The sequence below is a fragment of the Dryobates pubescens genome, chromosome 24 (assembly GCF_014839835.1).
Source record: "Dryobates pubescens isolate bDryPub1 chromosome 24, bDryPub1.pri, whole genome shotgun sequence".
Classification (NCBI taxonomy): Eukaryota; Metazoa; Chordata; class Aves; order Piciformes; family Picidae; genus Dryobates; species Dryobates pubescens.
The window spans coordinates 6,395,801-6,420,199 of NC_071635.1; the positions used below are offsets into that span (position 1 = coordinate 6,395,801).

Below are 24,399 nucleotides of genomic sequence, written 5' to 3' on the forward strand. Positions count from 1 at the left end.
GAAAATAGTTATTGCTAAGGAAGGCTTTCTGCTATGTTAGCAAAGGAGGATGTTAGGAAAAAATTCTGCACAGAGAGGGTTATCAAACATTGGAATGGGCTGCTCCAGGGCAGTGGTGGAGTCACCATCCCTAGATGTGTTTGAGCAGTGTGTGGACCTGGCAGTTAAGAGACATGGTTAAGTGTTGCTCTTTCAGTGCTGGGTTGAGGATTGGACTGGATGATCTTTGAGGTCTCTTCCAACCAGATGTATTCTGTGATTTTGTGACGAGCACTGATGAGACCAAGCTTGATTCTCAGAGGAGTTGTGCCTATGAGTATCCAGGTAACATCAGCTGGAGTGGTGACTGCTCCATTCCCCTGGAAAATGACAGGAGTACCCAGCTGCCCCAAGAAGGTAAATGGTACAAATTTGAGAAACAAGAATGAATGCTCCTGGTCATATTTGTTCTTTTGTTAAATGGTGCCATGAACTGACCAGCTTCTGGTTCTGCATAAATAATTCTGGCAGCCTCAACATTAGCTTGACTTTAACCCTTGGCTGGCATCAAGCAAAGATAAAACATGACTTAAAAGACTTGGGAGCTTTTACAACAATGTTCAGAGAAGTGTCTTCTAGTGCAAAACAGAGGAGGTATAAATAATTTAAAGATTATGCTTTTACTCAACTACTCTTCATTACAAAGAAACTCTTGGAGATGCAGGCATAAAAATAAACATTCAGGGGCAAATGGGAATTTCACCTGATGTAAAATAACTTAAAGTGTAGAGAACAGGGTTATAATTTTCCTTAACTTGAAAGAGATATGATGAGATGTTTAGAAAATCTCTTTTAATTCCCATGCTGGTAACTAAAGACACAACATCATACATAGAATTAAGGATGAACTCTTCTGTTTTCTAGACTATGAGAAAAAATTGGGTAAGCTTGAAAAGTTATACCCTAGGGGCAATGTTCAAACTAGTGTCATTCATGCTGCATGCATGTACAGAGTGCCATTAGAAGCTGCCCATTTCCTCCTAAAAAGAAGCCTCTGGTGAACCACAGAGTGGTCAGGACTGAAAGAACCCCCGACACAGATCCCTGCCCTGAAATGTGGATCTAGACTGGACAGTCATTACGTTAATCTACCTTTAAGGTATTGAGTCGTATGGCAGTACAATGATCATATTCATCTCTCAATCTCAAGCCACCTTGAGAGTGTCTTGATGTGTCAGAACAGGCTTCATATCTGACTCATCAGCTGGATTACAGAAGACAATGGCAATTAATCAATTCCTTTCTCTTATCACCTGAACTTTTGTGGGTAACACATCTTGAAGCTTTGATTATTTGTGTACCCTTTTAGAACTAATTTCTACAAATAAATGTCAAATGTCAAACACATTTTATTGTCTGGCATCAGTGTAGAGAAGGAAGAGCTTAAAGAAGCAATCCAGCATCGTTACTTATGGGGAAGCAAATTAAGGGAGAACTCATTTAAGAAGAGAGATAAGGAAAAAAAAGCAGGGGGAAAATATCAGAAGCTAATTTGTGGACACTTCCCAGAAAGGTCATGGGAGGCAATGGAAGGAATGAAACTGGTGATGCAAATCTGCAACACAGACAAACATCCCCAAAAATGCAATCTTCAAAAAAGCAGCAGGCGATCAGGCTGGGGTGCTGTGAGAATCCACAAACCTCTTACGAGTGCAATCACCAGCTCCACTGTCACACCCACACAACACCTCTGCCTCCAAGGAACAGAGGCTTACAGGAGGCTCAGAAACTCCAACTTAACAGTGAATGCCTGCCTAAAAAAAAAACAAACCCCAAACCTGGCACCCAAGCCTTCTATGGCTTCAAGCTGTGTGAGACCCCAGTTTGGTGACAGCGTGCAAAGTTCGAATTTGTTTATAACAAGACAGATGCGGCTGCTGATAAAATAACTCTTGGGTGTAAAAAAAGAGTGGTCTGAAAATCCAATATGGAAATAAGACCGTTGCCTCTCATTGCTAAAATTACTCTTTGTTCAGTTTTGGAAATAGTTCTTATTGCTGCACTAGGAAAGAAAGAAACCAAAGACATTTAGAGCAGCCAGGATGCTTGCTATGATACAGTAAACCGAAGCATGCTGCTGGATTGCTGCAGATACACACACACATCCTAATTTTTTATGCAAACAGAGTGGCATGTTAGACTTAAAATGGCCTTTGTTTTAAAATACTGCATGGAATAACTTCTGTCCATGCTTTTATATGTTGCACACGTAGACTCAAAGCTGATGTGTTTCCTCCCCATCACTGCAATTGTGACAAGACCCAGAATTTCAGCTACCTCAGGTTTTCCATTTTAATCCTGGTAAATTTAAATTGTAGTATTACACTAAGAACATAAACCATTTCCCCCTCTGCCTTATTTTGGTTGTTCTAGGACACATTCTGCCCTGTAATTGATAGCGTTTAAAAATAAATCTATTCCAACTATTTCAAACACAAAAATATTTTTGAGAAGAAAGTGCATTTTTCTTTTACAGAGAAGGTAAATAATAGTGCCCTCTGTGAAACAAGAAGGTTTAAAGTCATAGAGAGGTAACAGAGGAATAAATATTTTTCCTCACATTAACTCCATATTTCAATTTTCTAGCCGGGCCTGTATCAGTATTAAAGGGTTTTTTTCCATCTCTTATACCAGGCAAAGGGCCACCTTCTACAAGCTCTAGTGGTAGTTTTGAGCTAAAATTCCCTCATGTAACATAGCTGCATAGTCCTCATCAAAGCCTTCAGGCACCATGTGGATAAAAACATTTGGAAGAGCCTCCTGAGACACCGAGCATCAATCCCCTTGGTGCAGCAGGTCAGAGTATCGCTGGAGTGCACAGCTCTAGCAACAGCAGGGAATGAGGTGGGAAGGGGGACTTCACCAGAAGTATTTAAACAATATTTTCCTTACTATGCTTAGTATGATGAGAATGTAATAAAAAAACATGAAGAACAAACCTTGTTAGATAACACTTGCTTTGATGGTAGTTCATCTGATGGGTGGAGGATGCCTGAAGCTGTTCTGAGCACCGCACTGCTGGGGTGCAGCTGGGGAGAGGGTTCACCTCTGGTTTGTGGCTTTGCAAGATCACTATGGTGCTTGAGGGATAATCCCACCAGTGCCACATTAAGAGCTCTCACCAGGTGCCCAGGGGCATCCATGCTCTTGCACAGCAGCAAGTGGGGATCTTGTCACTGTTTACCAGTATGGCTGAAAGGTGGCCTTGAAGGGAAAAACTGTGTGGTCTGCTTGAACCAACATGGCATAAGAGGCAAGAACACATGGCTCATAGAGAGGAGCCACAAGCTCCCTGCTCAGCTAGGTTTGTTTCACTTTGACTCAAGCAAATCCCACACATCCCATAGACAGGCCTGTCAGGCCACTGAGAGCAGGATCCTGGCTTTGGGAATCTGTTTTCCCCCAAAAAGACTAACTTTGCAGGTACAAAGCAGTCCAAACAGCCTTCTGTTCTGAGTGTCCAAGGCTGGGTGCTCCGCTCTGCTACCAGCAGAGCTCTGTGAGACACAGCCACAGCATTCACAGCATCTGGAGGCCTTGGGAGCATCGAGAGAACATGAAGTTCAGCATCCATCTTGACAGCATGCAAGCGCCACATAAGAGCAATACACACTTGCACGTTCACCCGGTTACTGTTGTGGTTTCCTCCAATACACTACTGAAGTCTCTAACATGCACGCCTGGGCAATTTAAAAGAAATCTCTAAGTCTGTCATGTTTTACTGTATCTGCTGATCAACTCACAGCTGTGTTCACAACTGTCTTGACAATCAGCTTCTATCTGCCTGTCTTCTGAGGGCGAGTTTTGTCCAGCTGCTTTGGTGGAACCGAACAAAGAACAGAAAAACGAACAACCATAGCACAGAATTCTCCAGCCATTTGATAAATAAAGCACTTCAGCATCTTCCAGTTAAGAAATCATCAAACTGGAAAGCAGCGTGGGCTGTGGGCTGACAGGCGCCTAGTCCCTCAAGCTGTACATCCTGCGCTGGGTGACGGGAGGCCGACTGGGCGCCCAAAGCCGGCAGCGCTGCTCTTAGACGACACTTCAGACATAGATGTGACAACAATATGTGCGTTTCAGGATCCGTCAGAAAATATAAACTTCAGCAGCCATTTAAGTACAGCAAGGAACCCCACGACACCGGGCCCCGCCATCTCCCTCGCCATCTGCGCATGCCCGGCGCACACTCCCTGAAAGGGTAGGAGAGGCTACCCCAGCTCTCTCCGCACACACACACACACACACACCTGGCACCGCCTCTTACGATTGGTGGCGCGCCCGTTGTTCCCGCCCCCTCGGGGAACCACCGCGCTTGCCATTGGTCCCGCGGGCCGGCGGCGCTTCGCGGTTGGCTCCGGCGGCGCTGAGGGTCGGCGGCGCTGTGGGCGGGGCGGCCCGGCGTTCGCCGTGAGGTGCGGGAGGGCTCGGGCTACCGCTATCCCTGCTGCCGCCGCTTCCGGGTCCGTGGTGAAGCTGCCGCGGAGTGCGATGGCGTAAGTGCCGGCGGGCCGGCGAATGGGGGCTGCCCGCGGCGGGCGGGGCGGGGGCGTGATCTCCGTTCCCACCGTACTCGGCCGGTGTGTGGCCGCCGCTGTGGGCTGAAGGCGGTGTAGAGGGGTCGGCCCCGCTGTTATCCCCAGACCTGGCGGCCTCTGTGAAGGAAAAATTGTACTCTCGAGCGTGGGGCGGCTCTGAGGGCCGTCAGCCGCTTCCACTCTGGGAAGAGCCGGGCGCTGGCGCGGGCCTCCGCCGTGCCGGGGGCTGGGGTGGGGGCCACGCCTCCTAAGCGCCCACCGGTGCTGAGGAGGAGGCGATCTTCGTGTGTTGTCGCCTTCGCCCAACCGGGCGTTATGTTACCGGAACCGGCGTGCTTCGGTTCTACCGTCGGCCCCCTGTGCTTAACGTCGCAGTAATGCCAGAGGAAGCATCTCCGGCTTCACGGATTCCTGGCTTTTTCCCTTTGCGTATGTTTTTTTTTGTAGGCTAGCGGCGTGCAGAAAGTGGTAAGGCCAGGAGAGGAGTTGAGGTGCTTCCAATTTGGTTTGGACTGAGAGGAAAGTTTTGCTTTCCCTTTCCCTGGGTGGTGAAAGACCGTCTTGGTCAGTGCCCGTGATCCTTAGAATCTTTCACACGCGCACTGATTTAACACAAAATTCGCCTGCTTTTTGTGTGTTAGAAGCTGTAATGATATTGTGCTTGCACTTCACATTGTCAATTAAAAATATGATGTGATTTATCAGTATAGCACGCTCTGACATGTTTAATATGGTGGAATTGTATTTTAAAGATGAGTGTATAGCCAATATCCTGGTAACAATCTACCTCTTTGTGTATTTCCCATCTTAAAACACATCTCCATAGCAACTAAACTTTGTGAAAACTTCCAAAGCTGGTAGTTTACTGCAGCAGACTTATCTACCTGTGTAATTTTATCCATTTTAATATACAAAAGGACCACAACTGTTGCCATGGGAGTTGTTCTTCGTGTAATTTAAATAGCTAATTCTATTTCTCTGGCTTACTTTTGTTGTAAGTGTGCAGGTCTCTTTCAAATTTTATGTGTGAAGTGTAATGACCAGCTAAACAATCACACCAGAAATTTTGGCAACTGAGAAGAAAAGCTGGAGTGTAGGGGGGAAGAGTCTTCTTGTTTGTAAAAGAATTCTATGAGGGTTATTTAGATGATCATCGGTAAAAATATTTAAGATGAGATCAAGCAGTTGCCTCTAAACATGTGTTCAGAGGTGTTTGCTTACGATCATGGCCTGAACTGGCATGCATGAGTACATTTTGGTCATGGTGAATTATCTTGGGTTGGTTGGATGGTGTGTGTACAGTCAGGACCTCTCTACGGGGAGTTCACATCCTCATGTGGGACATGCTGAAGTAACTCACCCCTTTTGGCTATGCTGATAGAAAACTTTGGCATGTGAACGGTGCATCAGCTGCTCTGTGGCAATTGTCCTTTTGCATAATTTTATCCTGTGGGAAATAGACAAGAGGGTACTTTGTTAGCAGTCTGCAGAATTATCTTGTGTTTACAGTGGTGTGGAGACATGTTACCTTCTCCTTGTAACTTCTTATCTTCTTACGTAACTTCTGATAGCACTTGTTGCTGCGCCAAAATCTTTAGGTTGACTGCAGACTGAGACAGGCTCTAATGAAGACTTTTATGTAGCTCACCTAAAGGTGGTGGCATATGTACCCACAAGACTGATTTCTAGTTTGATTTATGGCAGGTTTCCCCTGTTCCCCAGTTTGTGGTAATGTGTCAGAGGAGAAATTTAGAGGAAGTACTTCTGTAAAACTCCAACTGTATGTATAAAGATTTACCTTTATGAAATGTTTTGGAAGTACAATGCTGTAGTTTGAATCAAAAAAAAGGAGAGGGAAAACTAAGTCATTGCCTTGTTTTTGAGACTAGGCCCAAAAAGGGATGTTACTTTTTTTTTCTAAGTTGTTGTTATTTATTTCTACTGTTAAGAGCCTTCAGGTTCTGATGTTTGTGTTGTGGTCCTGTGGGTTTTGGTGTTTTTTTTTTCCCCCACTTCTGTGTTGTTTGTTGTTTTTTTGCTGCAGCATCAGAAGCTGGCAATATAAGCAGGAAAACAACCATTTTCCCTGAAGAAGTCTGGGAGGCAAATCAAAATTAGATGAAAAATCATCCGAAGTTCAGTTTGATGTTCCAAGGCTAGCAGTTGGGGACTGTATGTTGGTTGCCATGGTGGGAGTCTGTCTTTGGTTTCTTCTGTATTAAAGCTCATGTGCTGTACTACTAAAAGTAAATAAATAAAAATACATCACTGCTGCTGGTTTGGACACAGAATCAGTAGATTTCTGTTGCAAATGATTTTTGCTTTTCACTGCTTTTGGACATTGGTAGTTATCTAAACAACTGAAACTAGATTTTTCTCCTATTTGTTTCTTGGTATTCTCAGAAGAGTGTTGAATATTTTACTTTTTTCTTCTTTTTTTTCCTTTACTGTAGCTGCTTCCATGGTGGTTCCTCTTTCTCTATTGAGTAAAATAAGTCTCAGCAGGTAGGCTACTGTAAAAATGACTTTTATCTTCTACCTTACAGTTCCTTTGAATATACTTCAGTTTTGATGTAATTTTGAAACACGTGTCTTATTTAGTCATGTAAGTGACTGTAGTGCAAATGATGTTTAACCAGGGCAGTTCACACACCAGTTTAACTAGGTGTGACTCTTTTCTTTCCTCAGTTTTCAGTTGAGCTGTTTCTGTTGGAGGCTGTAGCAAGATTTCATAGATATAATTAATACAGAAGTTTAGTTTGTGTACAGTTTACTGCTGTTGTTACTTATAGTCCTAGCAGAGGGGAAAGAAAATAAGCCTGAATTTTATTTTTTTTTCCTTTAAAAAAAAGGACTGCTGATCTTTAATTGATGATAAGGTAGAAAGTCAGTGGAACATGTCAGGTGGCAGAATTGCTTTGTGGGTGCTGCCCCTGTGCTTATTTTTGGTGTGCATGTGTTTGCTGAGAACTGCTTTCTTTCTCTTCCTTCCTCTTTCTCTTGCTTGTTGATTAAAAAACAGCTGAGCTTCCTAAACTGTGTTGGGATGAGTTTGAAGCTTTTGGACCTAGCTAGTGTTTTGGGAAAGATGCCAAGGTTGGCAGCTTTGTGTTTTGTGAAATGTGCCTAATGTGTGTCTGGGTGCTGACAGTGTCATGATATCTGCACGGGAAAATGCAGTTAAGTTGTGTTTATGTTTGTGAGACGGCTTTCTAATATTTAATTATCTAAAGCTCTGATTTTGTAGTAGCTGTTGCCAGAGAGCCTTTGAGAGAAAGTGATAGAATGGTTAGAATGCAAAAGTGCTATTTCTTTCCTTTTCTCTCAGGAGTAGCTGTGGGCATGCTCCTCTACCTGAGCTGTGAAGCATCCAGGCATATTATTGTTAATTTATTTGGAGTAGGGGGATTTATCTCCTCTTGTTTAATGTGTCATTCTGGGTGTACTTGTACAGCAGTTAAAAGACAGTGGTGTCACAAGTTGCCATTCTGAGGATACTTAAATCCCAGTTAACCTCTAATAACATCTGTATAACATCAGTTATCATATATTCAGTAAACACTTGACTTCTGTGAAGATCTGAATGTCTGCCAAATTTGAACTCCTGTTTATTTCCCCATGCTGAATTCTAGTAATAATATGGATGTTGGCGTAACTCAGTATTCCCCTTTCCTGCTTCCTAACTCTGTAAAAGTTTCTTCTCAATATCACGAAATCCTAGGTGTTTTTCCCACCTTTGGATACCAGTTTTCTTCAGTTGTTTCTACACAGTATGCCAGGAAAAATGTGTTAAAGGATGTAATAAACAGGCATTCCTTTCTCTCTCCTTTCCTTCTGCAGCCCCAGAACCATATTATCCTAATGCTCTCAGGCACTGAATAAAATGTGTGGCCTTCACCCTCAGTTGTAGGTACAGGACAGACTTTTCACCGGTGGGTTGTTGCTCCCTGGGCCACTGCTTTCTCAGCTAAGCAACTGTAATCTGGTGATGGACGGTCTGGTGACCTGACTGGGTGGTTGGTGTTTTTTTGGTTTGTGGTTATTTTATTGTATTTTATTTTCCTCCCCCCCCCCCTTTTTTTTTCTTTCTTATTTTTTCTTGTTTTCTTTGTTGATTTTTTTTTTTTCTTTTTTTCTCCCCCCTCCCCCCCCAGCTCTGTAATATATGCATGCTTTCTCTAAATTTTTAATGACTTTGTTCAAGCAGAGGTTTGTTCTCTGTGTTAAGTGTTAATGTGTCAGGCTGAGGTTAAAATAATCTTCCCTCTTTGGTGTGATTGAAGTTTGTTTCTAAAGATTTGAAGCAGCTGCTTTGCAGTATTTAACTTTTTAGGGATATATTTGCTGTGAAAACTGGATGGACTTTGGAATGCTGGAAGCTGGAAATAAAATGCATCCCCCAGGATTATAACAGAGAACACCAGGTTCATGTTTGACACATGTAATTAAAATTAACTTTTTAAGAAGTCAATATATTGAGTGTGTCTTTCTGCTCTAAAGAAAGCCTGTTTGACCAGGAGGAGCAAAGCTACAGCAATATCAAACCCTCACATCTTTGAGCCAGTCCGCTGTCTGCTTTGAACACTATAATGCTCTAAACATGCACAACCTGAAAAGCAGGCCCTAAGTATTTTGGTTTGGGCATCATGAATAAAGAATTTGGTCTTTATCTCCTTGCTTTGGGAATCTCATTTGCAGAAAGAAGACTATGTAATGCCTTAAAGGGCAGCTGTGAAGATAAATACAAATACTGGGGTTTTGTCATTTCAGTGCCACAAAATCTTCTCCTGTCCTCCTCCCAGGAGAAAGCTAATGTATTTTCTATGTATCAGCATGGTATGTGGTAAATGAAAGACACAAGTAACAGACTGAATCATTGTGACCCAAAAAAACTAACTGAACCGAAAAAACTCTAACTGAACCAAAAAACACACCAAACAAACCCCACACCCCCCCAGTCTAAAACAACTAAGAAACCCCAACCCACCACCACAAAACAAAAAAACCTACCTACCCCAAACCCAAAACCCACCACGCCCCCCAGCACAAAAAAACCAACCCCACAACCAAACAACAAAGCAGGGGTGGAAGGCAAATAGAACACTTAGTGATTTTGGGACTCTGGCATGTTAACTGAGTTCATCACCACAAATCAGTTTCCCATCCATACTTAGGTCTCATCCTTTCAACGCTGTCTCATAAGATTTGGAAAGTACACTGTTACTTCAGCTGACTACAGTAGCAGTAGGAATGTAAATTACAGGCTCATCAGTCTAAGGGTCAGTGTTCCTGGAGAGTGCAAAAGTTAATATTTTGTCAGATTGCAATTTTGCCCACAGGAATACATGTAAGAGAGTGGATGAGTGCAGCAAGGTACGGTATGTAGGGCATGGAAGATGACAGCAGATAGGTATAGAACTGTCTACAGAAAGAAGTGCTGGGAATTGAAAATAGCTAGTATCTGTCCTGGGAAGACTGCATCTCTTCCTTTTAACAATCAAGATGATCCAGATCCAGCCTCTCCATCCTCCATGTCATGTAAATGCAGAGGGACGTTATAAATGGTGTGTCCTACTGAAATGTTTGCCTGCATCTTCTACTACACTAATTCATACTGTGGGAATGCCAGTGAGGAGCGGTGTGAGCAATCTGGCAGTGCAGGCCTAGAGCCTGACATGGTGGTAGGCCATGCTCAGCAGAAGTGCAGAGCCAGCTACCAGTATGCCAAAACAGTGCTGTGCCTGCAGCACTGTAACTAAAACAAGACGCTGGTAGCTAGAAACATAGTAAGTTATCGTGGGACAACAGGACATGCACCTGCATCAACAAACCTCGTGTGTCATCCCTAGTTGGACCAATAATCTATAATAGTGTGATGTGTGGTCACTCATAGGGAACCAATGAGTTCATGCCAACAAGGCACACCAAGGTTATATAAATTGTAGCAGTTTCCTTGCTACGCACTTCTTTTCCTGCCTGTCCTATCTCCTTTCCTTCCATGCTTTACTGTGCCATGCTTTCACCATAGGCCTGAGCCATAGGCCTAGGCCTGCAATACTGGAATAATAAAGGATCAGTACCCGATCATATTGGTCAGCTGTATTGATTCCAAGAACCTCCGTCGTCGCTAAATCATATGGCCAAAATTGCTTCATAAGTTAAGTGGATTAATCACTTGTTTCCTCTGAGTGCCCTCATTGAGTGCAAGGTGTTGCTGCTGCCTGTTTGTGGGTGGTTACCCTTTCATTGTTATCATCCTCTTCTCCAGGTGACTTGATCAAGGGTAAAGGGTACCCTGACAGAATAAATAATCAGTGTGCCAGGACATTGATCTATCAGCTGTGAGGCTCCAGAATGATGTATTGATGCATGATGATTGATGAGTTTATTTGCAAGTAACAAAATGTATTCCAGAAAACTTCCAAGGATATCCAATTTATGATTATGGATAGTGATGAGAAGAAATGATGAATGCTGTTGTAACTATTTGTAGCTAAGAGTCCCATGACTTGCAGTCTCTGCACTGTCTTACCACCATCCTTTTTAGAAGATAATGATATTTAATGTTTTGTCTTAGTATTGTGTAGCATTGGGTGATACTTCTTAGGAAGAAGTCAGGAGTTGTTTTCTTGAGGGATTAAGTTTGAGGTGGTATTTGTTAAAGTGATAGGCAGTCCTCTCTCAGTTGACAGTGCTTCCATGGTGGTCTGGATCACAAAACAGTGACCCTGTTTTCCCTTGGTAAGAAAGGGGGCAAACAAATTCTTTCTTTCTTCATGCTGAAAGCTTGCAGTTACCCTGTCATTCACGGGTTAAAGACTCAGAGGCTGCCTGCAGAGGCATCATGTGCCTTATAATGCAAGTTGACACATGGGTTTTTTATTAAGGTACTGTGAATGTCTTAAGGCAATGGCAGTGCCATTATGTGATTTAATTTGCTGTTGTAACATCCCTTCTAAAACAGGGGCTGCTTTTTTAAAGTGTGTGCATGTGTGTGGTGCTTATTGTTCTGCTTTGTAGGGGAGCTAAGTTGGTAGCTTCTTCATCATCACTACTGGAAGCAATGTCTAGTGTTTTGGTATTGCTTTTTTTCTTACTGTTTCTGTTGATTGCTTCCATGTTCTTTCCTCCCCAATTCTATTCCCTCTTACAAAAGAGATAGCAAAAAAATTGTTACTTCTCCCAAGTACCTAGCCATAGGACCAGAGGAAATGGGCTTAAGTTGTGTCTGGAGTTTTGGATTGGATACTAGGAAAAATTTCTTTGCTGAAAGAGTGTGGAGGCTTTGGAACAGGCTGCTCAGGGAGGTGATGAAGTTGCTGTTCCTGAAGGTGTTCAAGAAGCCTGTAGATGTGGTGCTTCAGGATACAGTTTAGTTGTTGTGGTAGTGGGGTTATGGTTGGACTTGATTATCTTAAAGGTCTTTTCCAACCTTAATGGTTCTATGACTATTCTTGGGACTCTACTCATGTTTTAGTCCAAAACATAGGCTTGTAGTTCAAGGTACTGTATTTACCCAAACCCATTTTTCCTTTCCTTTTTGTTTTAAAGTTATACTAGTGAGAGGTAGTATGGATATTACAGGAAAAACTGGGTGAATTGTTGGCTTTAGTGCTAACACTTCCAGCTGTTGACTATTCCAAAGATATTATACTGCTCTATGACTAAGGTCTTCCCAATGTTGCTTAGTTTCAACTTGGATCTCTTGGAGATCACTGGAGGCTTCCTAAATGAAGGAAATAAAAGTCTACAAATTTTTAATATTTATTTTTTTTTGAGAGTTGAATACTGAGAGGAAGACAGGCTGCCAGGAGCTCAAAGGTGTTTAAAGAAAAAACAAAAACAAACCACCCCCAAACCAACAAAAAAAAAGCAGTATTAATGCTTATCTTCTTCAAATGAACCTAATGCGAGTAAAATACTGCTATGTAATTACAGATATTACTGAGTTGAGTTACTCCCTGTTAATTGCACTTAATTAGCATAACCCAGTTGCAAGGTGATTTATGGGCAGTTTGAAAAAGTGTGTGAGATCAGGACCGGGTACTGGGTTTCTGCTTTCCATAAGAGAAATACTGTGCAGTCACTTTATACCGTGATGCAAATCCACCCTAAAGCAAGAGAATTAATGGACATAGTGGATTAAGAGGTTATGGGAATTTTCCATAGCTCCTGAAAGTGCCTGCTTAGGCCTTTCCTTCTGTGGTGGGAGGGGGTTAAGTTTCATATTGTCTCATATTCTACTTTTGAATGTTAGAAGGCTTAATACAGTTAAGCCTTCTAATATTCAGTTACCTTTTGACTTAGTGCCATGGTACAACAGCTTTATGAATTCACTTGCTATTATATTCTGTATAGGGCATTCAGGGTACTACATTAGGAGAGCGTATTCTAGCATTTTGTTGGTCTCAAATTTGTTTCAGGGTGCATGTGCCTGGAAACTCTGTTTCAGCAGAGATGACTGCAAGTGTTTCTGGAGCTCTAGAGCAGCAGCAAAGGTAGCCAAGAATCATAAAGATGCTGTTGAAGGAGTGAAACACATAAATGCATATTTGTGTGTGACAGACTGTCCAGAGATTATTTAACATGCTACATACTCACTTTTCTCCAAACTGTACTGTGCTTGTTACTCATTTTGGGTTTTTTTGTTTTCTTTTTGCCTTCAGTTCTACAGGTGCTGTTGCAAAAAGAATTTAGCAATGGATCAAAGAAAAAATGATAGTTTTGTCCCAAGTATCACACAGTTGGAAGACTTCCTAACAGAACATGACTCCAACGTTGTTTGGCTGTTAGTAGGTAAGCTGAATCTATTCTGGTTTGATTGAATGGTGGTTTGTTGCTGTTGGTTTTGGTGGTTTTTTTGTGTGTGTGTGTACATTTAAATGTAGTTCTAAATGCTGCCATACCAATATCAAGTTTATTACTGAAAGACTTCAAAACATAGATTTTCAAAACAGATTCTCATTTGTCATACAGCTGTTTACAGAGGTATGGCAATGCTACTTAGGTAATTCAGAAAGAACGAACTGTGACTGCAAAATAGGATCTCAGTGAGGAGAACTGTTCATGAAACCCACTTTTTTTTCTAACATCAGAGTAAGCTGCTGATTAGCTGTAGTGACATAACAAAGGATTAGCATTGTAACACATGAGAGGCAGATAAAATAACTGTTACACCAATGTTTACATATCTGCCATTTAATGTGGTGTAGTTTGAAAAGACTACTATGTTTTGAGACATGACTTCTAGACTCATTGTGTACCACAGTAAGCCTTTAAGCCAAACCACTGTGTACTCAGTTATAGGCTGTCTTTTTGTAAATAAGCCCATTTTAGGTATGCTGATTTTTTCAGAACACTAGTGCTATTGTTTATATTCATGTAGGTGCTTTTATTTTCTGAATTAATGATCAGGGACAGGCCTAGGTTGGGGTGATAGAAGTGTGTGATGAATTTTGACTTTCCAAAAGTAGATAATACCTGCTTTTCAGCCTTGATTCACGGACCTGGACTCATGAGAAGCACAGGAAAAATAACTTTGTTGACTTCTGGGAAGTTAAACCATGTTAGTTGGCTGTTAATGTACTGGAATCGCTTTTCTCTAGGCCAGACTGAATGAAAAGCTCGCAGGCAAATTACCCAGGGGTGCTTTCTGAATATTATTTATTGTATTTTTAGTATGTTGACAGGGAAAGTTCATACCCAACATAATTCTAAGTGTAACCAAGATGAAAAATGTGAAGTTGCCATGCTGATCATTGCTCATGGTAAAATGCAGGACAGATCTTAAAAATTGGTGTCCAGAAGCTTTGACTTCAGACTTGGAGAAATTAAGATCTTTCAAATTGCAGCCTGCAGAATTTCCTTTCTCTGGTTTTGCTTCTGTGAATTGGATTCTTTGAGCAAACTATTAGTAATCCTACTTGGAAAGTATATAGGGCATAAGTGATTGTATGGAACAGCTGTAATTTAAACCAAAGGCTTTGCTTAGCCTTTTTTTTTTTTCTTGGTTATATTAAGCTTAGAAATTTCTGTTTCACAGAAGGGTGAGTGAACTTGAAGAAATATTATAGTCCATCGCCTTTTTCTTCGGGCAGAATGACCTATATACAGTTATGCACTTTGGGGGAGCTACTGATCTCTTCAGTTTTAAGAAACCACCTGGTGTTCTAAAAATGATGACACAAACAGCAGAAAAAGCTGGGCAGATTCCTGTGATTATGAGGTTTTGATGGAAGCATTTTAGTCATATTTCTTAACCGCCACAGTTTCAATGAACCGTTCCTCCTTTGCTTTCATCTGCTGACCTATGGCATTCCCTTACAAGACAGCAAAAAGAGATGTCAGTAATTTCTTCTGAATCCTGAAGCTGCAGACTTGATCCCAGTGAAAGAGCTGATGAATTCTAGAGGTGAACCTATTTCTTTGAGAGCTGTTGCTCAGTTCTAGGATAATTTCTAAATAATGCCTGACTACTTTGTAGAATAATTTCTACAGCAAAATTTTCCAAATGGGATTTCCAAAATACAGTTTCAGTGAAGAGGCTTTTAAGATCAAGAATATAATAATGGTGTGAGTAGAGTTTATAGAATCTTTTACTTAATAGTAGAGACTAAACTTGGTGAGGAAAAAGAAAAGGCTGCAATTTTTGTGGCAGAGGTGAGACTTAGTAGTTAACCCCTTGGGTTAGGCCATAGTCTGGAAATGGCACTAGTTTGCTGATTTTTTTTTTCTCAGTATATGTTACCTTAAGAGAGAACCTTCTTGGCTTTAGTCATCTAGAAGTTAAGTGTATAGTTAAACCTTAATCTCAAATCAAGTTTTGTTACTGGAATGAGACCCTTCAAGTGTGAGTCATTCCACTTTTCTCCCTACATTGATAGAGGACTGGAGTGAGTAGCTTAGTCATCTGAAAGCAAGGAGAAGTAAACATTGCCTTTGGAGTGTGCCTGCCCTGAATGCCAAGAGCAATTTCTTTCATGGGGTGTAGCTTTAACCCTCCCTGCTTTGTTTGTATATAATTACCCACACAGATCTCATTTGTTTTACGTGTCAAGCAGTTTACCTAAGTCTATGAGCTACTTGAATTTTGACCACACTGGAACCATTTTTCAGTAAGGAAAAGACAAAGTCATGCAAGACTTTCTCTTCTACCTTCCCCTCATCGTTCAACAGTGTGCAAGAGTTGTTAAAAAGCACTGAAGCTCCCACTGCAAAAAAAAATGAGGAAGCAAAGGACAGGCTGTTTTAGGAAAATTTTTTTTGAGTTATCATCTGAACTCTCTGAAGAGTGACGTTGTCATACCCATGTGCCTTTCTGCACTTCAGCTCTTCCATAAAAGGCACAATAAATCTCAGTTTTTGAGAACGAAGTTTCATATATAGATGAAAAACTTGCACTGCACAGTTCAGTTAGCATAATGAGTAGAGATACCTCAAATACAAAAAATGGCTTTCCTTCCTCTGCTTTTGATGAAGCAGAATGGTAATTATCAGTAAATGGAATTAGAACTAGTCCTATTCCTTTTGAGTTTGTCCTTCTGGAAGCTCTGAGAACCCTTATAGTTAGAAATAGGTTACTAGCTCTTAATCAACTGAAGTAAAAATTACTTTGGGGATTAGCAGACCTAATTTTCTTTTAAACATGTTTCTCATTGGATTGCTATTTCCTCTTTTTTCCCCCCTATCAAATTCCATGCTTGAATCGTTGACAGATTTCTGCTAACCCAAGGACATGCGCATTTCTCTCAGGATACAGCAATATAGGAAATGGTTTCAGATGTGATAATGTTTCTTCCTGTGCTAGGATATGAAAGAACAGAAATTTAAGTTACAGTCCATGGTTTGGAGGTGGAGTGTAGTGTGACTGTTGTTGTGGTGGTGGTTTTTTAAGGTGGTTTGAAATAAATGACCATGTGGGATAATGCATGTTATGATTTGATCTATGATATTTAATATCTTGGGTGATAAAGGATGCAATGAAATGCGTGTTGCCTTTTGCAGGTCCTCAGGAGGATGTGGTGGTGTTGTGGTTTTTTGTTTGTTTGTTTTTAATATATATATTGGGCAAGGGAAGAGCAGTGAAGAATCTATGCTTTCTGAACCTCCCATTTCTCCTTGTTTTCTCCCCACCTCTTTATGCTCTTCTCACACTATCTCTCTGAAAACACACTTTACAATGGCCCATCAATTTCAATTTTTTTTTTTTTTGAGAGTAGGAAGAACTTTCTTGTACTTTATAGTCTTAATAGGTAAGGCTTTTATCTAGGTCAGCATGCTTCAAAAATATTTTAATTCATTTTAATCTTTCAACAGCAACAATATTGTCTTGTGGATGGATTATCTACCTAACTTATTATAATTCCCGGAACATTGGACTCATTTTAACGTTGGTACTTAACAGATTATATAAACATGGCTACATCCATATTGGTAAGTTCTCATTACTCTAATGCCCCTGTTTTCTACTGCTTTTCATTATACCTCAGTTTGCTAAAAACTCTTAAGTAAAATCAAGGTGTTCCTTTGTTACAGTAATTTGAAAATGACCAGCATGGATTTCATTTCAGAAGAGAAAAAGTTTAATACCATGCTTTAGTGAAGGATTCTTGGTGTAGGTGGGAAAATATCCCCTTTTTACTGAAGTCTGCTACCATTTTATGTTAAAGTTCACTTGACAAGTTTTTAAATTTTAAATCAAGTTTACTGTTTAGTTTGTATACTTCATCTATTTAAAACCGATACCTTTTCCATTACCCTTGTCCTGTGTAATAATGGTCAGTGCCCTCAAAGGAGGTGATTGACTGCTGTCCCCCATGGAACTTTCCTGAGCCACTTGTCAAGTTGCTTCATAATTCTGTGTTCAGTGGTGCAGCTTCCTGCTGCCCCACGCTGCTGAGGTGGGTTCTGTGGCATGTGAGGTGTGAGTAGCAACTTGAGTGGGCTCAGAAGTGCACAGTGGGGTCTCAAGCCTCAGCTCCCAGTTATGGCAGTGTCCTTGCTCTCGTAATAAGCAGTCAGAACTAACCACATTAATCCATACTGGGACTGTGATACATAGAATTTATACTGCCTAGAACATTTGCATCAAAGTCCATTAACTTTTTTTTAATTATATATTTAAAAACTTTTTTTGAATAAAACAGGTCAGTACAAATCACTTGGGCACTCACCCACATTACAAAAATATCCAATGCTGAGTCACAGAGGGCTGTATCCCACAACCTCACTCTGACTGCACTTTTAGTTTTCTTTCATTTGTTCTTCCATGTCTTCCTCTGTCTGCTTCCCAGAGTGATGATGACTTCACTTCTGGACTTTTTTCTGCAACTATTGATTATAAGTGTAGTGAAAACTTAAACCCAAACCAACCCACCCATACTCACATGCCAAAGATGCTCCTGCAATAATCTTGCTTATATCCTCAAAAATTTAAGGACTGTAATCCAAACCACTTCAAAATCACCTTTTTGAACAGCAATATAGATGAAATCCTTACTGGATGCTACACTTGACCTATGAGGTGTTATTGAAATTTTCCTGTGAAATTCTATTAAGTAAAGGCAGATGGATATAGCTGGACAAATGCATGGTGTTCTTTATAAACTTTATCAGTAAGAAGAGCATAACATTAGTTAAATCCCATAATTAACAGCTTGGCTGCCATCAATTGATGTTGATTTTTCTTTTTTTAATACAACAAATCATGGTTTATTTAACTTTGTGAGTGATATGAAAAGCCTTAGGAATAATGTGGGCTATTGCATTACCTGCTGTTCTTTTCATGCTTACTACTTATTCCTGCTGTAAACATAATTTGTTATAATACCTGGACTGCAAACTTTATAGCTGTTTAAAATTTGAAAATTATTTTGTCAGGAATGTCTTTTTCTAATTATGATTTTATATACAGTGGCTTGATACTATAAATGTTCAAAACAGCTTTCCTAAGTCTTTTACTAAGCTTCACAGGCACCTTAATGTTCCTAAGTGTCTGGTGTCTCGGACAGTTGGTTGTATTCTTGAGTAGTCTCAAACCCAACACCTTTGAGTTGTGTTTTTTTTTGTCATGTGTGTTTTGAATCTATTACTTCCCTTGTCCTATGAAAGTCAGTGTCTTTTCAAAGGAAAAACTAAAGATACACAGTAAATTAATTTCAGATAATTGAATACTATATAATAGAACAGAATAAACCAGGTTGGAAGAGACCTTCGAGATCATCGTATCCAGCATCATCTAATCAACTAAACTATTCTTCCTGTTCAGAACTTTCAGTTAATATCTTACAAACCTTTTTTTTTCCCCACACTAGGTTCCTTTTCCTTCTCTGTCCTCTCTGGAAAAGTCATGGTTCGTGAAATCTATTTCATCACAGAAGATATGTCTATCAGGTAGAGCTCTCCAAGGAGCTGATCTTCTACATAGTCATTTCAAGTGCAGTAAATGTCTAAATGACACATATCAAAATATCATCTTAAGAATTATTGACAAATATATTTATAAATGTTTAGGGGGAAAAAAATGCTTCATTTGATGGCAGTATTAGTAGTGTTCTGAGACATTTATTAGCTCGTATCCTATTTGAGTGTTACCAGTTGGAAAAGAGTACTGGATAAGATTCCAGTTATTTGAGAAAGAGAACACTTTAGAGTTTGAAGGAGAACTGTTTTTTATTTATGCCTTTCCCTCCTTCCTGCTCCCACTCAAGTTTAGAAGATTCATTTTGGCCAAGTAATTTACATTTATTTATTAGAATTGAGAATAATTTGTTTGATGCAATGCACACTAGTGACTTGTTGGTAATTTTGAGTCTTATGTTAAATTTGGGAAGCCTCGAGAAGGAAATAGGTGTGGGTTTTTATTCAGATTTCAGCTAATGCAGTAATTGGATCATATACTGCATGCCTTATGCTGTAGTGCTTCATGCATTAATATTGCTTGTACACTACTACAGCTGCAGCTCTCTGTTCTGTGGCTGCATGATGTGCAACTTCTGTTTTGTCTCATTGATTTGATTTAGAATTCAAGATGGATTTATCATATTTCGATGGTGGAAGATGTACAATCCAAAGCAGAAACAACATGGTAGGTTTCTCAAAAAGCTTTCAAAGTTGAAGTTTACAGGTACAGAAAAATACTTCCTTTGTACAATCATGTGTGCAATTTGTTTGTTGCTATGTCCTTGAACTACATTGAATCATCATGAGGTATGAGATCTTCTAACTGGTTAACCTGTTTGTCATTTGGAACAACACAAGGAAATAAATGCATTATCAGGGACTTGAACCCTTCTTAAGACAAACCATTAACTTTAATAGTAGCCTTCATTGCCTGTAGTCTAAGCATAATTGACCCTGTATTGAAGTTTATAACTGTGATAAAGGACTCCTCATGTTCTGGAAGGGATTTCAGTTTTCAAATTTCAGTATTGTGCTGCCAGCATTTTAGCAAAAACGTTAGGGTAAGGTGTGTTCTGTAGTATTTGATAAGCCTGTGTCTTGATGACATCTATGGTTAGAGAAGTGGGGAAGCAGGAAAAATCCATGTATTTTTCTTATCTCTGGCTGAAGAAGGAAGATTAATACTAGATGCAAGAGATAAATTGTATCTGCAGCAAACACTGTGAGAAAACGTAGGTAGCCAGTGATGTGTGCCTAGTCATTTATAGGATTAGAATCTGGTTGAATGAATCTTAGGTCCTGCCTCTCTTGACTTTTGAAGTATCACAACTCCATTCCTAGTTCAAGGAGATCCAGAAATGGCAACTGTCTACATCTGTAGAGGGCACTAATTGAGAGGGTCGTTGAACTTTGGAGGGCCTTTTTTTTCCTCCCATCTCTGTTTTTGAAGTGGCCTCTAATGGTGTGAAGCCTCTTAGATTAGTCAGCAAGCTTGTACAGCTGTTGCTTTGCCAGTACCAACTCAGCAGTGGTAGAAGTACTGTATACATGTCATGCAGGTAAATAGGAGACACTGATAGAGTGATAGGAATTAGGAAAAGTTGCTCATTGCTATTAATTGAGGCATTACTAAGTAAGCTCTTTATGCTGTAAGAAGGCTAACTCGAAAATTGTGAGCTAGTCTTAGAGTTAATTAGATTTTTCCAACCACAGGTTATTGTACATCAGGTTTTCAGAGAATTTTCTTCATTTGCTAGTTAAAACATATTTCTCTAGTGGCTCATGAAATGAAAAAATGAATTGAACTTAATGCAGTAAAGATAGTTTGTCTTTTGTGGTGCTATTTTTGCTTGGCAATATTGCATGATGTTAACCATTTCTGCTGACATTTAAGGCTGCATAATTAATGGCCATACAATCCAAGCAGCCAGGGAGGTCAGAGATTTATAGGTCTGACAACAAAGTAATGTGAATAAAATACTCTTTTTCTCCTGGGAAAAATAACCTTGCTCACTTTACCTCTTGATTATTTATCAGAGGTGCTTTCATTTTCAACCTTAAAAGCAAAGATAAAATCCTCAGTGATTCTTAGTTTATTTTAGTGTATTCTTCTCAATCCTTCTTAATCTGCTTGATTGCAACAGAAATACCTCTACCTGACCAAATTGTGAAAGCTGCTGGTAAATGACATCTTGAAGACACATATTTTATTCCTACCTGATACTTATAAAAACACAGACCTTAAATATTTTATTTTTTTTTAATTGGGGAAAACAAGATATTATGAAGACTTAGATCTAAGCAATAATGATTAATTTCTGTGTGTTGTGGGGTGTTGTAAGTTCTGTATCTGAAGCGCAGGATGCAATAGGACTGGGATTTTATTTAGTTAGTTTTTTGATAGTGGTGATAAACTTGAAGTCTTGTTAGTATAGACATAGTAAAACCTCATTCTGTGTTTTGTTGTTGGTTTTTTTTTCCTGAGAGATTTAAAGTATTAGAGGGTGGGGTGGTGGGTTTTGTACACAAAGGGGAGGCTAGTGGTGCATCCTAAAGTACTTGGAGACCTTAATAGGGGAAATAACTTTCAGGTCATTTCAGGTGTCCTTGACATCACCTCTGTGGTTATGGGCCGTATTCAATAATCCATTTATCAATATGACATTCCTAAGTGTCTTAGGCAACCAAATTGGTGTGTGGAGATCAAATCTTATTTTTGTTATTAGGAAAAAGAGATAGTTGTCTTTTCAAAACCTCTTTAAAGAAATAAATTGCTTCATATAATTTAATTTAGTTAATGAAGTCTAATGCTTGCCTCCGGGAGTTGAAAAACTACATTTATTTGTCTTCTTGATGATACTGACATCTCTCTGCTGAACAGTTGTGGATCCCAGTCTTTGTCCATGTCATCCTTTGTCTATATCTTATTGATGCAAGTGACATTAGCATCAAGCAGATTTGATAGTGCTCTGAGGAAAACAGGAAGGAACTGAAACTGGCTCATTTACTTCTTTGACTCCTGTTCCAGAAAACTCTGATGTCAGTGTGTTCTGGAGACTCACTGTATTTTTACTTTTTGTATAATGATGTGGAAATTTCTGGTAATCTAGATGTGAGTGGTAAAAAGTTGATTGCAGTTGTTTGGTAGATGCATTGTATAGATGCTTAACATTGGGGAACAGATGAATTTATTAGGAAAGAAGGTGCATTTGATAAGGCAGGTGTCTCTTCATGTGGCTTTTGGGCAGTTGTATTTCTTCCTTTTACCCTGACCACAGGAGGAATGTTTGCCCTGACTTCTTAATTCTTGTTGTATATGGGAAATGTTGCTTTCAGTTTGTAGCCCCTGAGTTACAGATCAGGGACTGCTGTAATAACCGTTGATGCTTCAGCTTCCTAAAGTCTGTTTGACTTAGAAAGGCCAGATCAGGTTTTAGAGCAGCTCAGGTCTCTTGAGTGAATGTGTAACGGGCACTCTTTCAACTGGGTAATTAGGGGGAAACTGTGCAAGCTCTTTCCTCACATTAACTACATAATTAGGTCATACTATCTAAGGCAAAAGTATGTCAAAGTGTGCCACAAACAGCTCTGTATGCCATCAGCAGATGTTAAACTAGTTTTTAAGTATCAGAGTCAAACTGATACTGCAGTTAAAATTTTAGATTTGGGGGAATGTTGACTGATCGTGCAAAATGCTTTCTGTTTTCTGTTTCTCTACAGAAAAAAAAAACCCAAACTTTTTCCCAGTACTAGCTTGGCTAGAACCATTTGCTGTTTGAGATTGAGTTGGTCACAAGTACTGATATCTGTGCTAAAAAGCAGAAGCTGGCATCAAGGCTTTTGTGCTGTCCATAAAGAGGGATTTTTGGTTGGTTGGTGTTCTATATGGGACTGAATAAAGCTCATTTACCATTTTGTGCAGCTCCTGCCTGGATTTATTTTTGAATTGTGACCTAAGGATAAAATGCCTTTCAGGTTTTTTGTTTTGCATTTGACTGTCTTATTTGCTAAGTTTTACTGACTTTGTTGATGCAGTTATTTTGTGGAGGTGTTTTTTTTGCTGATTCTTAATATGGACTTCAGCAGCTGCTCACTACTGTGAGTGTTTTTGCAAAATGTGCATATTTGAAAAGCTGTAACTATTGCAAGGGGATGATGGAACAGAATTGGAAACTCTTTCCTTACTATTTGTTTAGATCCAAAGGCAGAAACACGACTTTATATTATGGTGAATGACTTTGAATTTCATGTGTACAATCGCTCTGAGCTTTATGGACAGCTTCAGGAACTGTTTGGCTTGGATCCCACAATAATTCCAGCAAAGAAAGATGATGAAAAAGCACAAGTGAATGGGAGGCAGAGAGCACATACCAATCTTGAAAGGTAAATTATTGTTCGTTTTGCTGTTTTGTTGATGCTTTGTTTTGCAAAGTGCTGAACTAATTGGGTAATGTTTTGTTAATGTATGCTCCAGAGGCCAAATGGCTGAAGCACAGCTAAGAGAGAAATTGCACTGACAAGCCTGACAGTCTAAATCTTTTTCTTTTCCTCAGCCTTCCTACCATAATAATTAAAAAGCACAACCAAACATTCCTAGTTTAATGATAAGAGACAAGTTGAAAAACCTATTTGAAGCACAGTGTGTAAAGGGAGCATGTGTTGAAGAGGATTATGCTTGCAGGATAATAATTCCATCGCTCAGTAGAAGCAAGAGCTGCTCATTCTTGATATTGCCTAGGCAAAATTTGAGCATTGGTATTGGGAGGACTTACTGGTTTTTGAGCTTGAAGTTCAGGCTGATTTCACAAGTTGTTATTCTAGGGTATGTGTTTGTGTACAGCTACACGAACCTTTTCTTATTTTTTGTGGTACCCCAGAAAACATGGTGCAGATCTATAAGGAGTTCTTCTTCATAGTATATGTGTAGTGGAGTCTGATTTTCAAACAGAGAAGTCTCTATTTGGGCAGATTCACACCAAACTGATTTATTGATAGGAGCAGAGGAAGTCTGAGTCCTTCCACTGCTGCTGGCCAGGCCAGTACATGTTGGTAAATTACATAATGGGCATGTGCAGGATGCTGCTGGAGCCCTGAGTGTGGGTAAGGGATGTGTCTGCAAACCAGGCTCTTCATGTTTTCATCTTATACCCTTATGGGCAGGTGCAGGAAGGACTTCTGCCTTTAGGGGAGGATGTGTCATGGGAAATGGAGGTGTTCAAGAGGAGATTGGACATGGCACTTGGTGCCATGGTCTAGTCGTGAGGTCTGTGGAGACAGGTTGGACTTGATGATCCTTGAGGTCTCTTCCAACCTTAGTGATACTGTGAAATGAAAAATCCCACACTTAAATAGCAGTGCTGAAAACAGACCGAGTTCCTCTGAGGAAAATTTGGTTGACTACTGCTTTGTGTTTGATTTCTAC

The 24,399-nt window shown here is 40.1% G+C and overlaps 2 protein-coding genes across 2 annotated transcripts in view; one reads left to right on the forward strand and one right to left on the reverse strand.

Annotated features, from left to right (window-relative positions):
- The window catches only part of TRPC3 (transient receptor potential cation channel subfamily C member 3), a 61,302-nt gene extending 58,043 nt beyond the window's left edge, over nt 1-3,259 (reverse strand). The window contains exon 1 of the mRNA XM_054172669.1: nt 2,979-3,259. Within this exon, the coding sequence (XP_054028644.1) occupies nt 2,979-3,148 (170 nt within the window). The 5' untranslated portion in view covers nt 3,149-3,259. The remainder of the gene's footprint in view (nt 1-2,978) is intronic.
- A 1,177-nt stretch (nt 3,260-4,436) lies between these two features.
- BLTP1 (bridge-like lipid transfer protein family member 1) overlaps nt 4,437-24,399 on the forward strand; it is a 100,007-nt gene continuing 80,044 nt past the window's right edge. The window contains exons 1-6 of the mRNA XM_054172710.1: nt 4,437-4,535; nt 13,244-13,373; nt 16,893-17,009; nt 18,890-18,968; nt 19,598-19,662; nt 23,174-23,360. Coding sequence (XP_054028685.1) covers nt 13,277-13,373; nt 16,893-17,009; nt 18,890-18,968; nt 19,598-19,662; nt 23,174-23,360 — 545 coding nt within the window. The 5' untranslated portion in view covers nt 4,437-4,535; nt 13,244-13,276. The remainder of the gene's footprint in view (nt 4,536-13,243; nt 13,374-16,892; nt 17,010-18,889; nt 18,969-19,597; nt 19,663-23,173; nt 23,361-24,399) is intronic.